Raw genomic sequence first — 12911 nt, forward strand, 5'->3', positions numbered from 1 at the left:
CTATCCATAAATGCCAAGGCTGGAGGACATCTGATACCTAGTACCATGGCAGGGTTACATATGCAGGTTACAGCAGAGTCCAAACGTCGAGCTCGTGACGAGCCTATGAGCATATTCCTGATATATGGACTTTCGAATAACTTCAAATGTCCGAGCGAGGAAGTAACGCGTACCACCAAATATACATAAGGAGCTAACTCGTGGCTTGCAAGCAACGATGCCTACCTGAGTGGGCCGCTCTTTCTTTGCGAATATGATCCAGACACATGGCAGCAGTTACCTGCCTACTTATTTCCACGGGCAGGTACAAGGCTAGGAAACTGATACAGCGTTGCACGACCTTACACAAGCAATTTAAGGCTTGAGAGACAAACACCTACATCGTAGGAATCTATCACGTACCGATACTCACCGACAATATTGGACTTCTAGCATCATCTTCCAACAAACCAACGAGTGTACCATCAAAATGTACTTGGGGAGATATCCTTTATTCTATCGCATGTCTGCGCCATCCTCTCCGCCTCCCAGCTTGGGTAATCAAACGCGCTGGACCATCACGGTCATGAACACATGCTTGCAAGATTAGTTATCGCCGCCAATCGCATCTAAACAGGGCGAAGAAACGGAAAAGCGAGCAGATCGAGCAGATATAGCAGACGTCGATGTACATCCAACTTCGGCAGAGGCTAAACGTGAATTGCCTACAACCACTGGAACTGTTGCGGATCCTGCTGCGAACTCGCACGAACCAGCTAGAGACTCCAATGAGCGAATAAGTAGTAAATCCATCGCAAAATACTATATAGACGTGCTCTCCGCGGAACTTGAAGAGCCTAACCAAGAGGAAGACGATACAACGAGCCCTCTATCTTCATTCCATCATACTCTATTTAATTCTTTCCAGTTGGGCCTCGACCCTGACAATTTGGAGTTAGATACTTCTGTAGAAGACGAGAAGATGACTGGTATGGACGATGAAATATCCGACCAGACAGATCTACTGTCTTCGGTTACCAATATCGAATATGAATGTGGCCTGGAAGTCGATAACTCCAAAAGTCACTCCCGCTGTTCTTCTGTGAGCCCCGATATTGGATTTCGACCTACTACCACAGAATCATCCAAATCGGGCGGGATATATCACGTCCCGAAGTCCAGGGCTCGCCGGTTCCGGCGTATAAAAATTAGGCAATAAGATTCAACAAACTTTCCTTCATCATTTACAAATTACCAGCCCTCCAAGCACTAAATACGACAACGAGTGTCTCCTCTAAGACACAAGGCTTAGAGAAATGATGATACTGATCATCATCATAATCTGCGGAATATCGCTTCTTTTTGCCTCTTTAAGTCCAGGAAGTATCTTGGAGTAATGCTAGGGTGATGCTGATCCAATGGAAAAAGGTCAAGCCTCTTCTTCCAATCTCTAGTTGAATCCTGGGAAGCGGACTTAAGCTAGCGGCTCGAACATCTCTGGGGTATCGGGTTTGTAGTGGAAAAAGGATGGCATGGCGTGTTTCTTATCATAGGCTAATGTGTAATATCAGACACTAGAACCAGTCTCGAACCTCTCTCCGTATTCTCAGGATTGGCAACTACGAAGTCGATCCGATGATCTACTTAGGCTCATGGTGACGAGGATGACGAGCCCTTTTGTGAGCAAGTGAAGACCGAACGCTATGAGAGAAGGTTCCTGGGAGAGCTGGCACTTCCCGGGGTGACTACTCTTGAATGTAGATTATGGCGTCTACGATGAGAACTGTCCATCGTACGTATACAACAAAGTGCAAGAGAAACAATAAAACATCCGGATTATCATACGTGCCGGTCTATTTCGGTTATTGGTTCGCGATCTGCCTATCTCTCTCCAAGTCAATACAAGATCATAGTCCCTAGCTCCTGGAGTAAGCCCAAGCTAACGACATCATAAACCACTATAGTACCTAGCAAGAGCTTAATATGAATCCCCTGTCCCTTCATGCGCTTCTACATACCTAAAGGAGAAATACCAATTATGCTCAAGTTCTTGCAAAGGAAGATATCTGAATATTTAGGTACATGATAGGCTTGCCCCTGAAATAAATTCGATACACGCATGTTGAACACTAGTATTGGATATACTGGATAAAGCCATAATTTTATGAGTTTCGGCGATAACCACGAGATAAGGCGATGAATGAGCACCTGCTTTCTCGAGCCAAGCTTTGGATCTGATCAACACTCAACCCTGACATCGACCCTTACACCAGATTCACATCGAATCCAGCTTCAATTACTTGTGCCACTCGCAACGCTACTATGTACATAAGGTTTCTCGGATCACCGGAATATCTACGTACATGATATGCGAATATATCATTATAGGAGATGTTCTAATTCCCGTGGCATAAGGCTGGTTTGATACAACTAGGTCGAAAAATTGAACTATTTTGATCTACTTACGTATGCAGCTGAGCTATCTCCAAAGATAACAAAGTCCAGGTTTCGCCCAAGTGAGACATACCTATCGGACCATTGGAACCCTGCCCATGCAGCGGCCGATCGTCATGGTGGCCCTACTTCTTATCAGCGGGAGAGAGTTACGCAGCTGGACTAGGCGGACTTGAACTCGTCTGAATCTCTCGTGTCGCTCATGCCGTCGACGAATAAGCGTCGCGTATTCTCAATTCAGGGATCTAGTCTAACTCGACTTTTCGCTTCTACGCTTCTGCACCCCACGACTGATTGGCGGCCGGGGTGTGTCCTGGTGCTCCAACACCCGGCCGGTCTATGTTTACGTATGTACATCAGAAACTTATCTAAGATATCTGATATCTATGATGCAGGATATGGGTTAAATAAGAAGGCTTGCTGCCGCAACGCTGCGCAACGTCTCGCACATCAATTCCTCAGTCTCCCCAGCTACAATCCCTCATGAAAACCGTCGACCGTCAATCCGGCTTCCCTGATAGAATATATTCGACTTATTATACCTATCATTGAGGCTCACCTCATTCTACCTAGCCAACTATTTCACGATAATACCTGTGGCGATAATTCCAGTACTGGAATTTGGTGGCTACTAGGTGCCACCCACTGAGTCTCACCATGACGGGCAACGATATGGAGCGACAGGTGTCGCACGTCCCGCCCGTAACGACCGTATTTGCCGACGGAGATGTACCCGATCATCTCGCAGAGATGTCCGAAGACGAGGCGGCACTTGCCGCGCTCGGTTACAAGCAAGAGTTCAAACGAGAATTCTCGGCTTGGACTACTTTCGCTGTCAGCTTCGCCGTGATGGGATTGTTACCGAGTATCGCTACTACCATGTGGTACGGACTTGGATATGGTAAGTTAATACCATGGATTTATTTTAAAGGAATGATATAGGGAGAACGAAGGACTGATATAGTATGCAGCTGGTCCTGCGGCAAATACTTGGGGATGGCTGTTGTCTGTTGTGTTCATTCTATGTGTAAGTGCTCGACCGATCTTTGTGTATGAATTTATTCAAGCTGACTTCCCCTGAATAGGTCGCTGCCTCGATGGCCGAATTGGCAAGTAGTATGCCTACATCTGGCGGTCTTTACTATGCGGCTGCCGTACTTGCGGGTCCGAAATATGGCCCATTCGCGGCCTGGATTACAGGCTGGAGTAACTGGTTCGTGCAAGTTACCGGAGCTCCCAGCGTTGACTATGGATGTGGTGAGTCCCAATTATTCGTGAATATCTAATGGGCTCAGAGACTAATCCCTTACCTGCTTTTAAGCTGCCATGATTCTGGCTGCAGCGTCGATAGTGTACCCGGAATACGTACCGACGAACTACCAGACCTTCCTCCTGACGTGTCTCATCATGTTGACACACGCCTGTATCAGCAGTATGCCGACGTTGTGGATCGCGAACTTCAATTCCGTTGGAACCGCTATCAACATCCTCTGTCTCCTCATCGTCATTATTATCATCCCTACAGCCGCCATTGGCGACCCGAAGTTCCAGCCTAATGAATGGGCGTGGGGTATTCAAAATGGAACGGACTGGCCTGATGGAGTTGCTGTGTTGATGTCCTTCTTGTCAATCATCTGGACCATGTCTGGCTACGACGCCAGCTTCCACCTTTCCGAGGAATGCTCGAACGCTGCCATCGCCACGCCAAGATCCATCGTCATGACCGCGGCGTCAGGATCCATCCTTGGTTTCATTCTAAACACACTCATCGCATACACGGTGAAGGATGTGGGGGAAATCATGGACAGTGATCTGGTAAGAAATTACATGAATGACAAGAATATATCTACATAGCTGTTACTAAACATATCATCAGGGCCAACCCTTCGCCGCATACGTAATCCAAATCCTCCCGCGCAACACCGCCCTCGCCGTCCTCGCCATGACCATCGTCTGCGCGTACTCTATGGGCCAGGGGTGCATGGTCGCCGCGTCGCGGGTGTGCTTCGCCTACGCGCGCGACGACTGCTTCGGCTTCGTTAGCGGGCCCCTGAAAAAGGTCAACCGATACACGCTTACGCCCGTTAACGCCGTCTGGTTCAACACGACCATTGGCATCCTGCTGCTCCTCCTGATTTTCGGCGACACCGCCATCGACGCCATCTTCAGCATCGGCGCTATCGCGTCGTACATTGCTTTCACGACCCCCATCTTCCTGAAGATCGTGTTCGTGGGGAACAAGTTCCGCCGCGGACCCTGGCACTTGGGCGCTTTCAGCTTACCGTCCGGCATCGCGGCCTGCGTCTTCGTCGTGGTGATGATGCCCATCCTGTGCTTCCCGAGCGTGAGGGGCGACGACCTGACCCCGGACGCGATGAACTGGACGTCCCTTGTCTACGGCGCCCCGATGGCTTTCGTCGTCATCTGGTTCTTCGTCGACGCTCACAAGTGGTTCAAGGGCCCGAAGATCAACATCGAGCACCACATGCTCCACCAGCGGCTCATGGGCGTGGAAGGCGTCGACGCCTCCAAGGGAAGCGTTGCGAGTAGTGGAAATGGCAAGGATGCGGATGTGGAAAGGGGGTCCATGTCTAAGGCACCATTGGCCTAGTTCGACATTGTGAAGGGGGTTGGTTTTTGGCGAGTGTGTTTATAGTAAGATATAGATTGGGGCTGTTAGAGAGTGATAGAATATACTTCAATTATTTAATACTATTCATTTGCTGAAATATTGAGAGTCACTTGGAGAAAATAGATATCATGTTGTCTTCTTGTTCTATTATTGAATTACAATGCTGTGCAAACTACATATTTCTCATAGAAACTAGCAAAATATATGCATATTGAAAGCCTATGTTTCTATAAGTTCGGCAGTACGGTAACAATGGTCAAGATCTTGACCGACGACGACAACAACGTATCCATGGAAGTAGTTCATCTCATATCCCAGCCATCATATTCCTCGGCTCTACATCTCATATCTGAGTGAGTCAGGCACAGGGTCCTCCCACATCACAAGTTGTCATCTCCGCGTCGCCCGTTATCAACCCCAGGGCTTCCGTCTCCACAGCAATTGGCGATAACGCTAAGCATATCAGCTCCCGTCAAGAACCTAGTCCTCAAAACCTCAGTCCTTACTTCTTCCAGAAAGTCCACGCGACATTTCCTGATTCAACTTAGGGGTCCAGGATAGCCTCGTTTCGACCTATATTCGGATATCTCGTAACTTGGCAGTCGGGGACTGGGAACTGGGGGGATGGCTACGCTAAGAGATAACAGCCGCGCTCCACTAGTATGCCTTGGCTTTTGGTAGTTGCTCGCTTTATTGCATCTTCTGGCGCTAGTATGGAAATGAAAATAACCGAGCCTGCCCCCTTTTCCGAGATTGCGGGTGCTTTTGTTGGATACGATGGGAACTCGGCCTATTTGCGATTTTATATCAGGCGATTAAGGAGGGACGGCATCAATCACGACTGTTTAATTCTACCATTATTACGAAATCGTCTTCTCGTCGTGTCGCCTCGTCGTTGGCTAGTGAAAGAGAAATTATGTATATAGACTGTTCGCCTATATAGCTATACTCGACGATGTCTAGCTTATTATCGAGTGAACCTAACGTAGGTTCTATCTCCAAATCTAACCGAGTTACAAAGCGATCCCGTTATAAGCCCGTTAGACCAAAGAATCTTCAATGTATGCATTGTTGTAGCTATAGGTATTGATAGAAGGCAAATCATGTTTCACATGGCGCGCCTAGAACCATGGCATTTGCGTGCATGGTCTTCTCCAGAGCTGCTTAAGGTAAGTAGTCATCGAACGAATTCCATTCAAGAACCCAGTAGAGATCTCGCACACCAAGTTCTCAGTCGCGCGACACAACGTCTCCAAGGATATACCCAGACAACCAACATCCCCGCAACAACTCCCACCGTAGCTACAAGTACTCAAACATCACCAAGCCGCCTAACAACCTCCTCAACCCTCACGCTGCCCCCAAGGAGCTGTCTAACAGCCTCGCGATCCTGGCCATTCTCCCCCTGAGCAACCATCTTGACGATATCGCCATCGTCGCTAATGACCAAGCGCCCGGACCTGCCATCGCCCCACTCGACGCGGATCTGCTTGGCCTGCGCGTCCGCGGCGCTAATATCCACGATCGGGACCTCGACCCCCTCCTTCCGCGGCTTCTTCTCGAGCCCGGCCTCGCTGCGCAGGTCGCCGATCACGGCGGTCCGGTTATGGTACCGGACCAGCTCACGCCTCAGCGCGCGCACGAACATCGGCAAGTCCTGCTTCTTCCCCGTCGCTTCGTCCTCCTCCCCCTCATCATCGGCTGTCCGCGAAGGAGAAGGAGGAGGAGGTGGTGGTGGTAGATGTCGCGCCGACAGGCCCGGCAGCGGTATGCACTGCGGCACGGTGTGCCGGTGCACGCGCAGGCGCCGCGACCCGGCGTACGGCCGGTTCAGCATGACGTAGTACGGCCGCAGGAAGCGCGCCTTGTACATGACCTCGAAGCGCAGGCCCAGCACGGCGCCGCCGTCCGCCGCCCGCGGGTCCGGGTCCCGCACCCGGAACGCGGTCACGGACGCGCAGGCGCGGTATAGGCACCGCTGCTGGTGCGCGGTTTGCTCGTCGGCTTTGGTGAGCAGGTCTTGGGTTCGGGAGTGGGAGTGGGTGGTCTTCTGCTGCGCTGATCGCGATCGCTTCGCCGCGCTGGTTTCTTGCTGCAGGAGGTGGTGCGTTGAGGGCGAGGTTAGGAGGGTGGCGGTTTGCAGGGCGAGGTCGCGTTTTAGGGATGTGACTGCTGGGGCGTTAGTGGTTGCTTTGGATGATGGTGTTGGTGATATGGGTTGGGGTGTATGGGATGTTTACCTTGGTCCCTTAGACTTGCGATCTCGTTGTCGAGTCTATCTGCGACGGATAGCCCTGATGTTGTAGAGACCCCTGAGAATTGAATTTCCTCGGTTGCCATATTTACGTGCGATTCGATGATCTCATCTATTTGAGGTTGAATGTACAATGTTTTAATGTTGAATGTTGATTTATTCTACGACGACGCGGAAGACGCGTTCCAATTGATGACCTAACTGATAACGATAAGGAGGGTATCAAGTGGGGAGATCTAGATCATGGTGGGGTCTGGATGCCCCTGGACCATGTACCTGGTATGCTTAGTCATTAATTGAACCAGGGTTTTCTCTTCTTTGGTAGAATATTATTGGGCCAAAGTTAACACGTCCACCTATTTCTTGCTTTTGCTTGTTCGCTTGAGACAATCCCGTGTAGCCACGATGGACTGAAGAAGGAACTATCAATTGGTGGGTTTTGAGGTTCTACAACTTCTTTCGTCTTTCGTCGTTTCGTCCTTCAGATCACTCGTTACTTATACAATATTCACATTCCCATTCTAAGATCCACTTTGCCACTTGGAGGCGCGATTCCAAAAAGGCCACGGTTGCTGACTTCATTGTATTGTTGACTTAATTAGACCGGATCAATACTTTCCATTTAATCTGATTAGACATCTACACAACTTCTGTACCGTTTACTTCAATCCTAACTTGTTGCCATTTGCCCCATTACGTTCCTAGAGACCTACGAAGGCCTAGCGATTAATCGTCTCCTCCCAACCGAACGCTCTAAAACGCTTTGCGCCGAAGTACGAATGGGTGTCGAAACTCGACGGTCTAAATCTAAGAAAGGAGGCGACTTGTCTGTCTCGACAAGTGGCCGCGTAAATGGTCACTCAAACGGCAGCATGAATAATAACATGGAGTTGCGACGTAAAAACGTACCACAAGACTCGGGCCAGGTCACGGCAAACCTCATGGCCCGGGAGTCTTTCTCTCTTGACGAAAATGTTCCCAAAACCCCGGTTGCGAATAATCATGGCTTCTGGGAACTTCCTATACAAGACCAGAGGAATTTCATGTTGTTGGTGTTGCTGTATTTCTTACAAGGCGTCCCTATGGGTCTTGCGAGTGGTTCGGTACCGTTCCTTCTCAAGGAGCATCTTTCGTTTGGCGAGATCGGCGTCTTTAGCTTGGCATCATACCCATATTCGTTGAAATTATTCTGGAGTCCGATAGTGGACGCGGTATGGAGTCCGAAGGTTGGAAGGCGGAAAAGTTGGATTCTTCCGATCCAGCTCATGTCCGGGTTCGGAATGTTGTATCTGGGGTCCATGATTGAGGACTTGATGGCCACGACTGGCAAACCGGGCGGCCCGAGTGTTTGGAGCTTCACTGGCTGGTGGTTCTTCCTAGTCTTCATGTGCGCCACGCAAGATATCGCCGTCGACGGGTGGGCTCTTACCCTTCTCACTCCTGGGAATGTTTCCTACGCCTCAACGGCCCAAACGGTTGGTCTCACAGCTGGGCAATTCCTCTCTTACACTGTGTTCTTGGCTTTCAATTCCGGGGATTTCGCCAACCGGTACTTTCGCTCTGTGCCGTCGGAAGAGGGTATCATGAGCTTAGGTGGTTACCTGACGTTCTGGGGCTGGGCTTATATTGCTATTACTATTGGGCTCGCACTCTTCAAGAAGGAAGAAAAGACGAGGAACGAGGACGGGATCTGGGATGTTTATAAGATAATGTGGGATGTGTTAAAGCTACGGAATATCCAGACCATCATTATCGTTCATCTCATTGCGAAGATCGGGTTTCAGGCCAATGACGGGGTCACGAACCTGAAGTTGTTGGAAAAGGGGTTCGGCAAGGAAAATATGGCACTGACAGTTCTGATCGACTTCCCCTTTGAAATTGGTCTGGGTTACTACGCTGGCAAATGGTCTCAGGAATATACCCCTATGCGTCTATGGTGCTGGGGTTTCGTGGGTCGTCTCATCGCCGCCGTTTTTGCTCAGATCACAGTCAGCATTTTCCCGGCTGGCGGTGTTCAGTCTTGGTATCTACTTCTGGTTATTGCGGAGCACGTGTTCTCGACTTTCACTTCAACCGTCATGTTCGTTGCAATCTCTGCCTTCCACGCTAGGGTCGCCGACCCCGTGATTGGAGGGACTTACATGACACTTCTTGCAACGTAAGTTCCATCTGAAACGACGTTAGTCACTTTCAGCTAACATTCAAATAGGGTTTCCAATCTTGGCGGCACGTTCCCCAAGTACTTCGTCTTGCGCTTAGTAGATGCCTTCACACAGGCTACCTGTCACCCCCCAACGAAAGAGCTCGACAGCTCAACGCTAAAAGGGCCGCTTGTGACGGAGGCGTTTTCCTGCGCCGTCCAGGCCGAGAGGGAAAGGTGCGAACACGGCGGCGGTAGCTGTGAGATCCTTCACGATGGGTTCTACATTGTCAATATTCTCTGCGTTATCGTGGGCTTGTTGACTTTTACCATGTACATTAGGAAGAAGGTCCTCATATTGCAGGGTCTGCCGCTGAGGGCGTGGAGGTTGGCCGGATCTCGATAGCAGTAATATGTACTACTGTAATCTAGATATATGATATAGATCGGAAATGGCAAGTATTCTTTGATATCCGTTGATGTTGGTAATCTTTGATTGAACTAGTGCTCATCTTCAGTCAAACCGTTAATACAGTATCTTTGTCTGCTAATTGTTCACTATCCTGGATTTTTGTTTGAGACTCGCTACAGGCTATTGTTAAGGAACAATAGTTTAATGGATTGGCATATAAAATTATTGAAAATTATCCGCTAATGGGCAAGACAATCAATCTATCACCATTCTCATCATCATTATCATCACAGCTATTATCACTATTAACATCACTAGTGCTTCCCATACTATCAATTCTAATTTCACCATGACTGTAAGTGTCTCACGTTGCCCCTGGTGCAAGGAGTCTTTTGGGTTGCAGCTCCTTACCAAAATCGTTCTGCAGTACAAGTATCCCAACGACTGGAAGAACGAAACCAATCACACCGTCGAGGAGTTTTGCCCGCATTGTCGATGGAATACCGAAAATTCCATGATCGAGACCATCGCAGCCGTAGAAAGCGCACCGCGGGAAATGTTTAGAAACACACGCACTCTTTACAACATCCTAAAAACTGTGATCCTCAACGTAGGTTACAGTTGTCGAGAAATGTATGACATGGTCGATCAGTTGATTTGCCAACTTTTGGCCAGGATGATTTTTCGCTGGCGCCGCGAGGTCGGGTTATATATTATCCACGAGGTATTGTCTGAAATAGATAGAGACTGGCCCTCGGTGCAATGGGGCGAGTGTGTATGGAAGACCCTAGGCCGATGTGCGTTGACTCATTTCGTGCGGAAGATTTCCAAGGCAAAGAAAGCCGACCAAAGGGTGGATTTGCCAGACATAGATATCGTAAAGGTTGCAGAAGACACCATCCAAGATGGTTGGGGTATCGAATTCGTGATCGAAGACCTAGACGAAATTCTATCCACCAACGGTTTACTCGACGATTAATTTATCTAGTTTTGAATTTGCCAATCTAAAATATTAGATTGGACGGCCCTTGGAAGGGAGTTCCCTGAAAGACTACTAAGAATCCAGCAACGCTGTCGTTGAGGATATGTAACAAAATAGGGACTCGAGCTCTATACCATAATATTTAATATAAACATCGAACGTTACTACGTTAATTTGCATTTATAATATAGAAACACTTGTGAATGTCCGATCAACTTGAGCAGTAGGAATGTGAATCATTTACTTAAGGATATCTTAACCCCTTAAACTCTGTAGTACTATATACCAATACCCCTTTAGCCCCAAACATAAATATCATCAGTGTTCGCTAAATTCTTACCCAAATTTATGATTAATGAATCTCATACTACATGATAGCTTCCTGGTTTATGAGGAGCGGAGTCATTTGATAGAGGCTCAGTCTCTACATCTCGTAATCCATTGCCTGAGCCGTCCTCTCTAACATCACGGAGCTCGACAAGGCTAAGTTCCGGTAGCCATGCAGGGGAATCCTGTTTGACGAAGAACGTAGAAGACGTATTGGGAAGCTCGGGCTGTAGGACATGATGAACCGGGCTGGACGAACTGCGCTGCTCGGTGATGTGTCTGAAGAAGGCGTAACACGCTGGCATGCAGCTACAGATGGTTGCAATGTTGATTTCGACGATACTGGCTCTAGGTTCAGCTTGGCTTCAGGGTGACCCGGAAGAAAAATAGGTAGGAGGGGTAGAGTCTAGGAGGACAATTCTGGATGGACGGCTTACATCGTACAAATGTATATACCCTCGTTCCAGTTAACGTCATTCGTATATGTAAGTCGGTAACGATAGTAAAAGCCGACTACACTCGCAAGGACGGCCCTGTGAATGCCTAGGTCAGCCCCAATGCCGCCAAACGCAGGCATCGGACGCAAAGCGCGACTTACAAGAAACCCGTCAAAAACACAGCTAAAACGCCTAACTTCTGCCTTTTTGGCATATGCAACCTAAGAACGATAGGCAGGGGCAAGATGAAGATGTAGAGGTCGAGAAAGATATCCAACCCCCCTTGTATGATGGCCCAGTTCAGGATATTCTTGCACCGGGCGAAGACGGCGAGCGAGTGCCATCCCTCGCTGGGAAACGGCGCGCAGTAATACGAGAGCAAAGGGATCGCGACTAGGGACACGGCGAAGACTAGGGCGAGGCACACGTAGCAAGCTATCCGGAAGCCCCTCGTCTCACCGAAGATGCGGAGGTACAGCATGAGGATAGGCAGCCTCGAGGAGAAGTACGCGAATGACTGGAACAGGTTCGCGAAAAGCCGTATCTAAAGGGGGGCTTGTTGTGAGAGGATGACTTGATGAATGCGTGGACCCGGTGGCTTACTTTCCAGTAGTCGTCCAAGAACCAGCTCAGCGGCACATCCCACATGTGTCGTGTTTTATGACTTACTGCGGCTGAGTTAATCATTGGTCTAGTTGGACTGTTGTCGTGTCACTTACGAAGTAGGACGCCACTGATATGACCGAAAGACAAGACCAATGCCACGATGCATAGCCCTAAATTTGATAAGTTACCCACCATTCACGTCATGCTAAGGGGGCGTGGGAAAACGCACAGTCTTCAAGGCCAGGCTTTCGAGTTACACGAAAGCTTGTATATAGGCGCAGGGAAACGAAGGCGAGAGTCAGAGCCATCATGACGGTGCTAACTGCGATCATGGTGGCTTCTTGTGAGGGGGGATCCACGAAGTTGGACGTCTGGCCTGCAGGCGGCGGGACCGCTGGAATCTGCGTGTAATCGGATTGATTCATATTGTCGGTCACTGAGAGTATCTCGAAAACATCAGACGATGCAAGGTCTACAAGTTCGTGGGCTATAGTAGGTCTTAATCCGGGAGGGGAGGGGAGGGGGTGGGGAGGAGGCGCATTCGTCGAGTTGTCAAGGCAGCAGATCAAGCCCCTTGTAAATACCTAAGTATTTCATATTCGACGATACTACTCAGATAGAAATCTCTTTGAAGATTCGTTGAGTTATTTTGGGAGGGGAAGTTTCTAAATAGCAGGTGTGTCTTAGG

The 12911-nt window shown here is 49.0% G+C and overlaps 6 protein-coding genes across 6 annotated transcripts; 4 read left to right on the top strand and 2 right to left on the bottom strand.

Moving 5' to 3' along the window:
• Nucleotides 1–469: 469 nt before the first annotated feature.
• Nucleotides 470–1198, top strand: F4807DRAFT_458121 (uncharacterized protein; the record flags this gene model as incomplete). Its single annotated transcript, XM_048001151.1, has 2 exons — nucleotides 470–562; nucleotides 617–1198. 2 exons carry the CDS (start codon nucleotides 470–472, stop codon nucleotides 1196–1198), a joined length of 675 nt encoding a protein of 224 aa, XP_047856436.1.
• Nucleotides 1199–3005: 1807 nt separating this feature from the next.
• Nucleotides 3006–5220, top strand: F4807DRAFT_381519 (amino acid transporter). Its single transcript, XM_047995790.1, has 5 exons — nucleotides 3006–3334; nucleotides 3405–3460; nucleotides 3519–3690; nucleotides 3755–4248; nucleotides 4310–5220. Exons 1-5 carry the CDS (start codon nucleotides 3091–3093, stop codon nucleotides 5042–5044), a joined length of 1701 nt encoding a protein of 566 aa, XP_047856437.1. The 5' UTR covers nucleotides 3006–3090; the 3' UTR covers nucleotides 5045–5220.
• Nucleotides 5221–5671: 451 nt separating this feature from the next.
• Nucleotides 5672–7491, bottom strand: F4807DRAFT_416897 (Cenp-O kinetochore centromere component-domain-containing protein). The gene is made up of 2 exons (XM_047997176.1): nucleotides 7306–7491; nucleotides 5672–7234 (listed from the first exon to the last, which is right to left on the bottom strand). The coding sequence occupies exons 1-2, from the start codon at nucleotides 7403–7405 to the stop codon at nucleotides 6378–6380; spliced, it is 957 nt and encodes a 318-aa protein (XP_047856438.1). The 5' UTR covers nucleotides 7406–7491; the 3' UTR covers nucleotides 5672–6377.
• Nucleotides 7492–7668: 177 nt separating this feature from the next.
• F4807DRAFT_416898 (MFS general substrate transporter) lies at nucleotides 7669–10008 on the top strand. Its single transcript, XM_047997177.1, has 2 exons — nucleotides 7669–9477; nucleotides 9529–10008. The coding sequence occupies exons 1-2, from the start codon at nucleotides 8099–8101 to the stop codon at nucleotides 9863–9865; spliced, it is 1716 nt and encodes a 571-aa protein (XP_047856439.1). The 5' UTR covers nucleotides 7669–8098; the 3' UTR covers nucleotides 9866–10008.
• Nucleotides 10009–10220: 212 nt separating this feature from the next.
• F4807DRAFT_458125 (uncharacterized protein) lies at nucleotides 10221–10850 on the top strand (the record flags this gene model as incomplete). Its single annotated transcript, XM_048001152.1, has 1 exon — nucleotides 10221–10850. One exon carries the CDS (start codon nucleotides 10221–10223, stop codon nucleotides 10848–10850), a length of 630 nt encoding a protein of 209 aa, XP_047856440.1.
• Nucleotides 10851–11215: 365 nt separating this feature from the next.
• F4807DRAFT_458126 (uncharacterized protein) lies at nucleotides 11216–12648 on the bottom strand (the record flags this gene model as incomplete). Its single annotated transcript, XM_048001153.1, has 6 exons — nucleotides 11216–11522; nucleotides 11618–11713; nucleotides 11779–12161; nucleotides 12221–12285; nucleotides 12337–12393; nucleotides 12453–12648. The coding sequence occupies 6 exons, from the start codon at nucleotides 12646–12648 to the stop codon at nucleotides 11216–11218; spliced, it is 1104 nt and encodes a 367-aa protein (XP_047856441.1).
• Nucleotides 12649–12911: the final 263 nt, after the last annotated feature.

This window comes from Annulohypoxylon truncatum (assembly GCF_022578515.1).
Source record: "Annulohypoxylon truncatum strain CBS 140777 unplaced genomic scaffold F4807scaffold_8, whole genome shotgun sequence".
Lineage (NCBI taxonomy): Eukaryota > Fungi > Ascomycota > Sordariomycetes > Xylariales > Hypoxylaceae > Annulohypoxylon > Annulohypoxylon truncatum.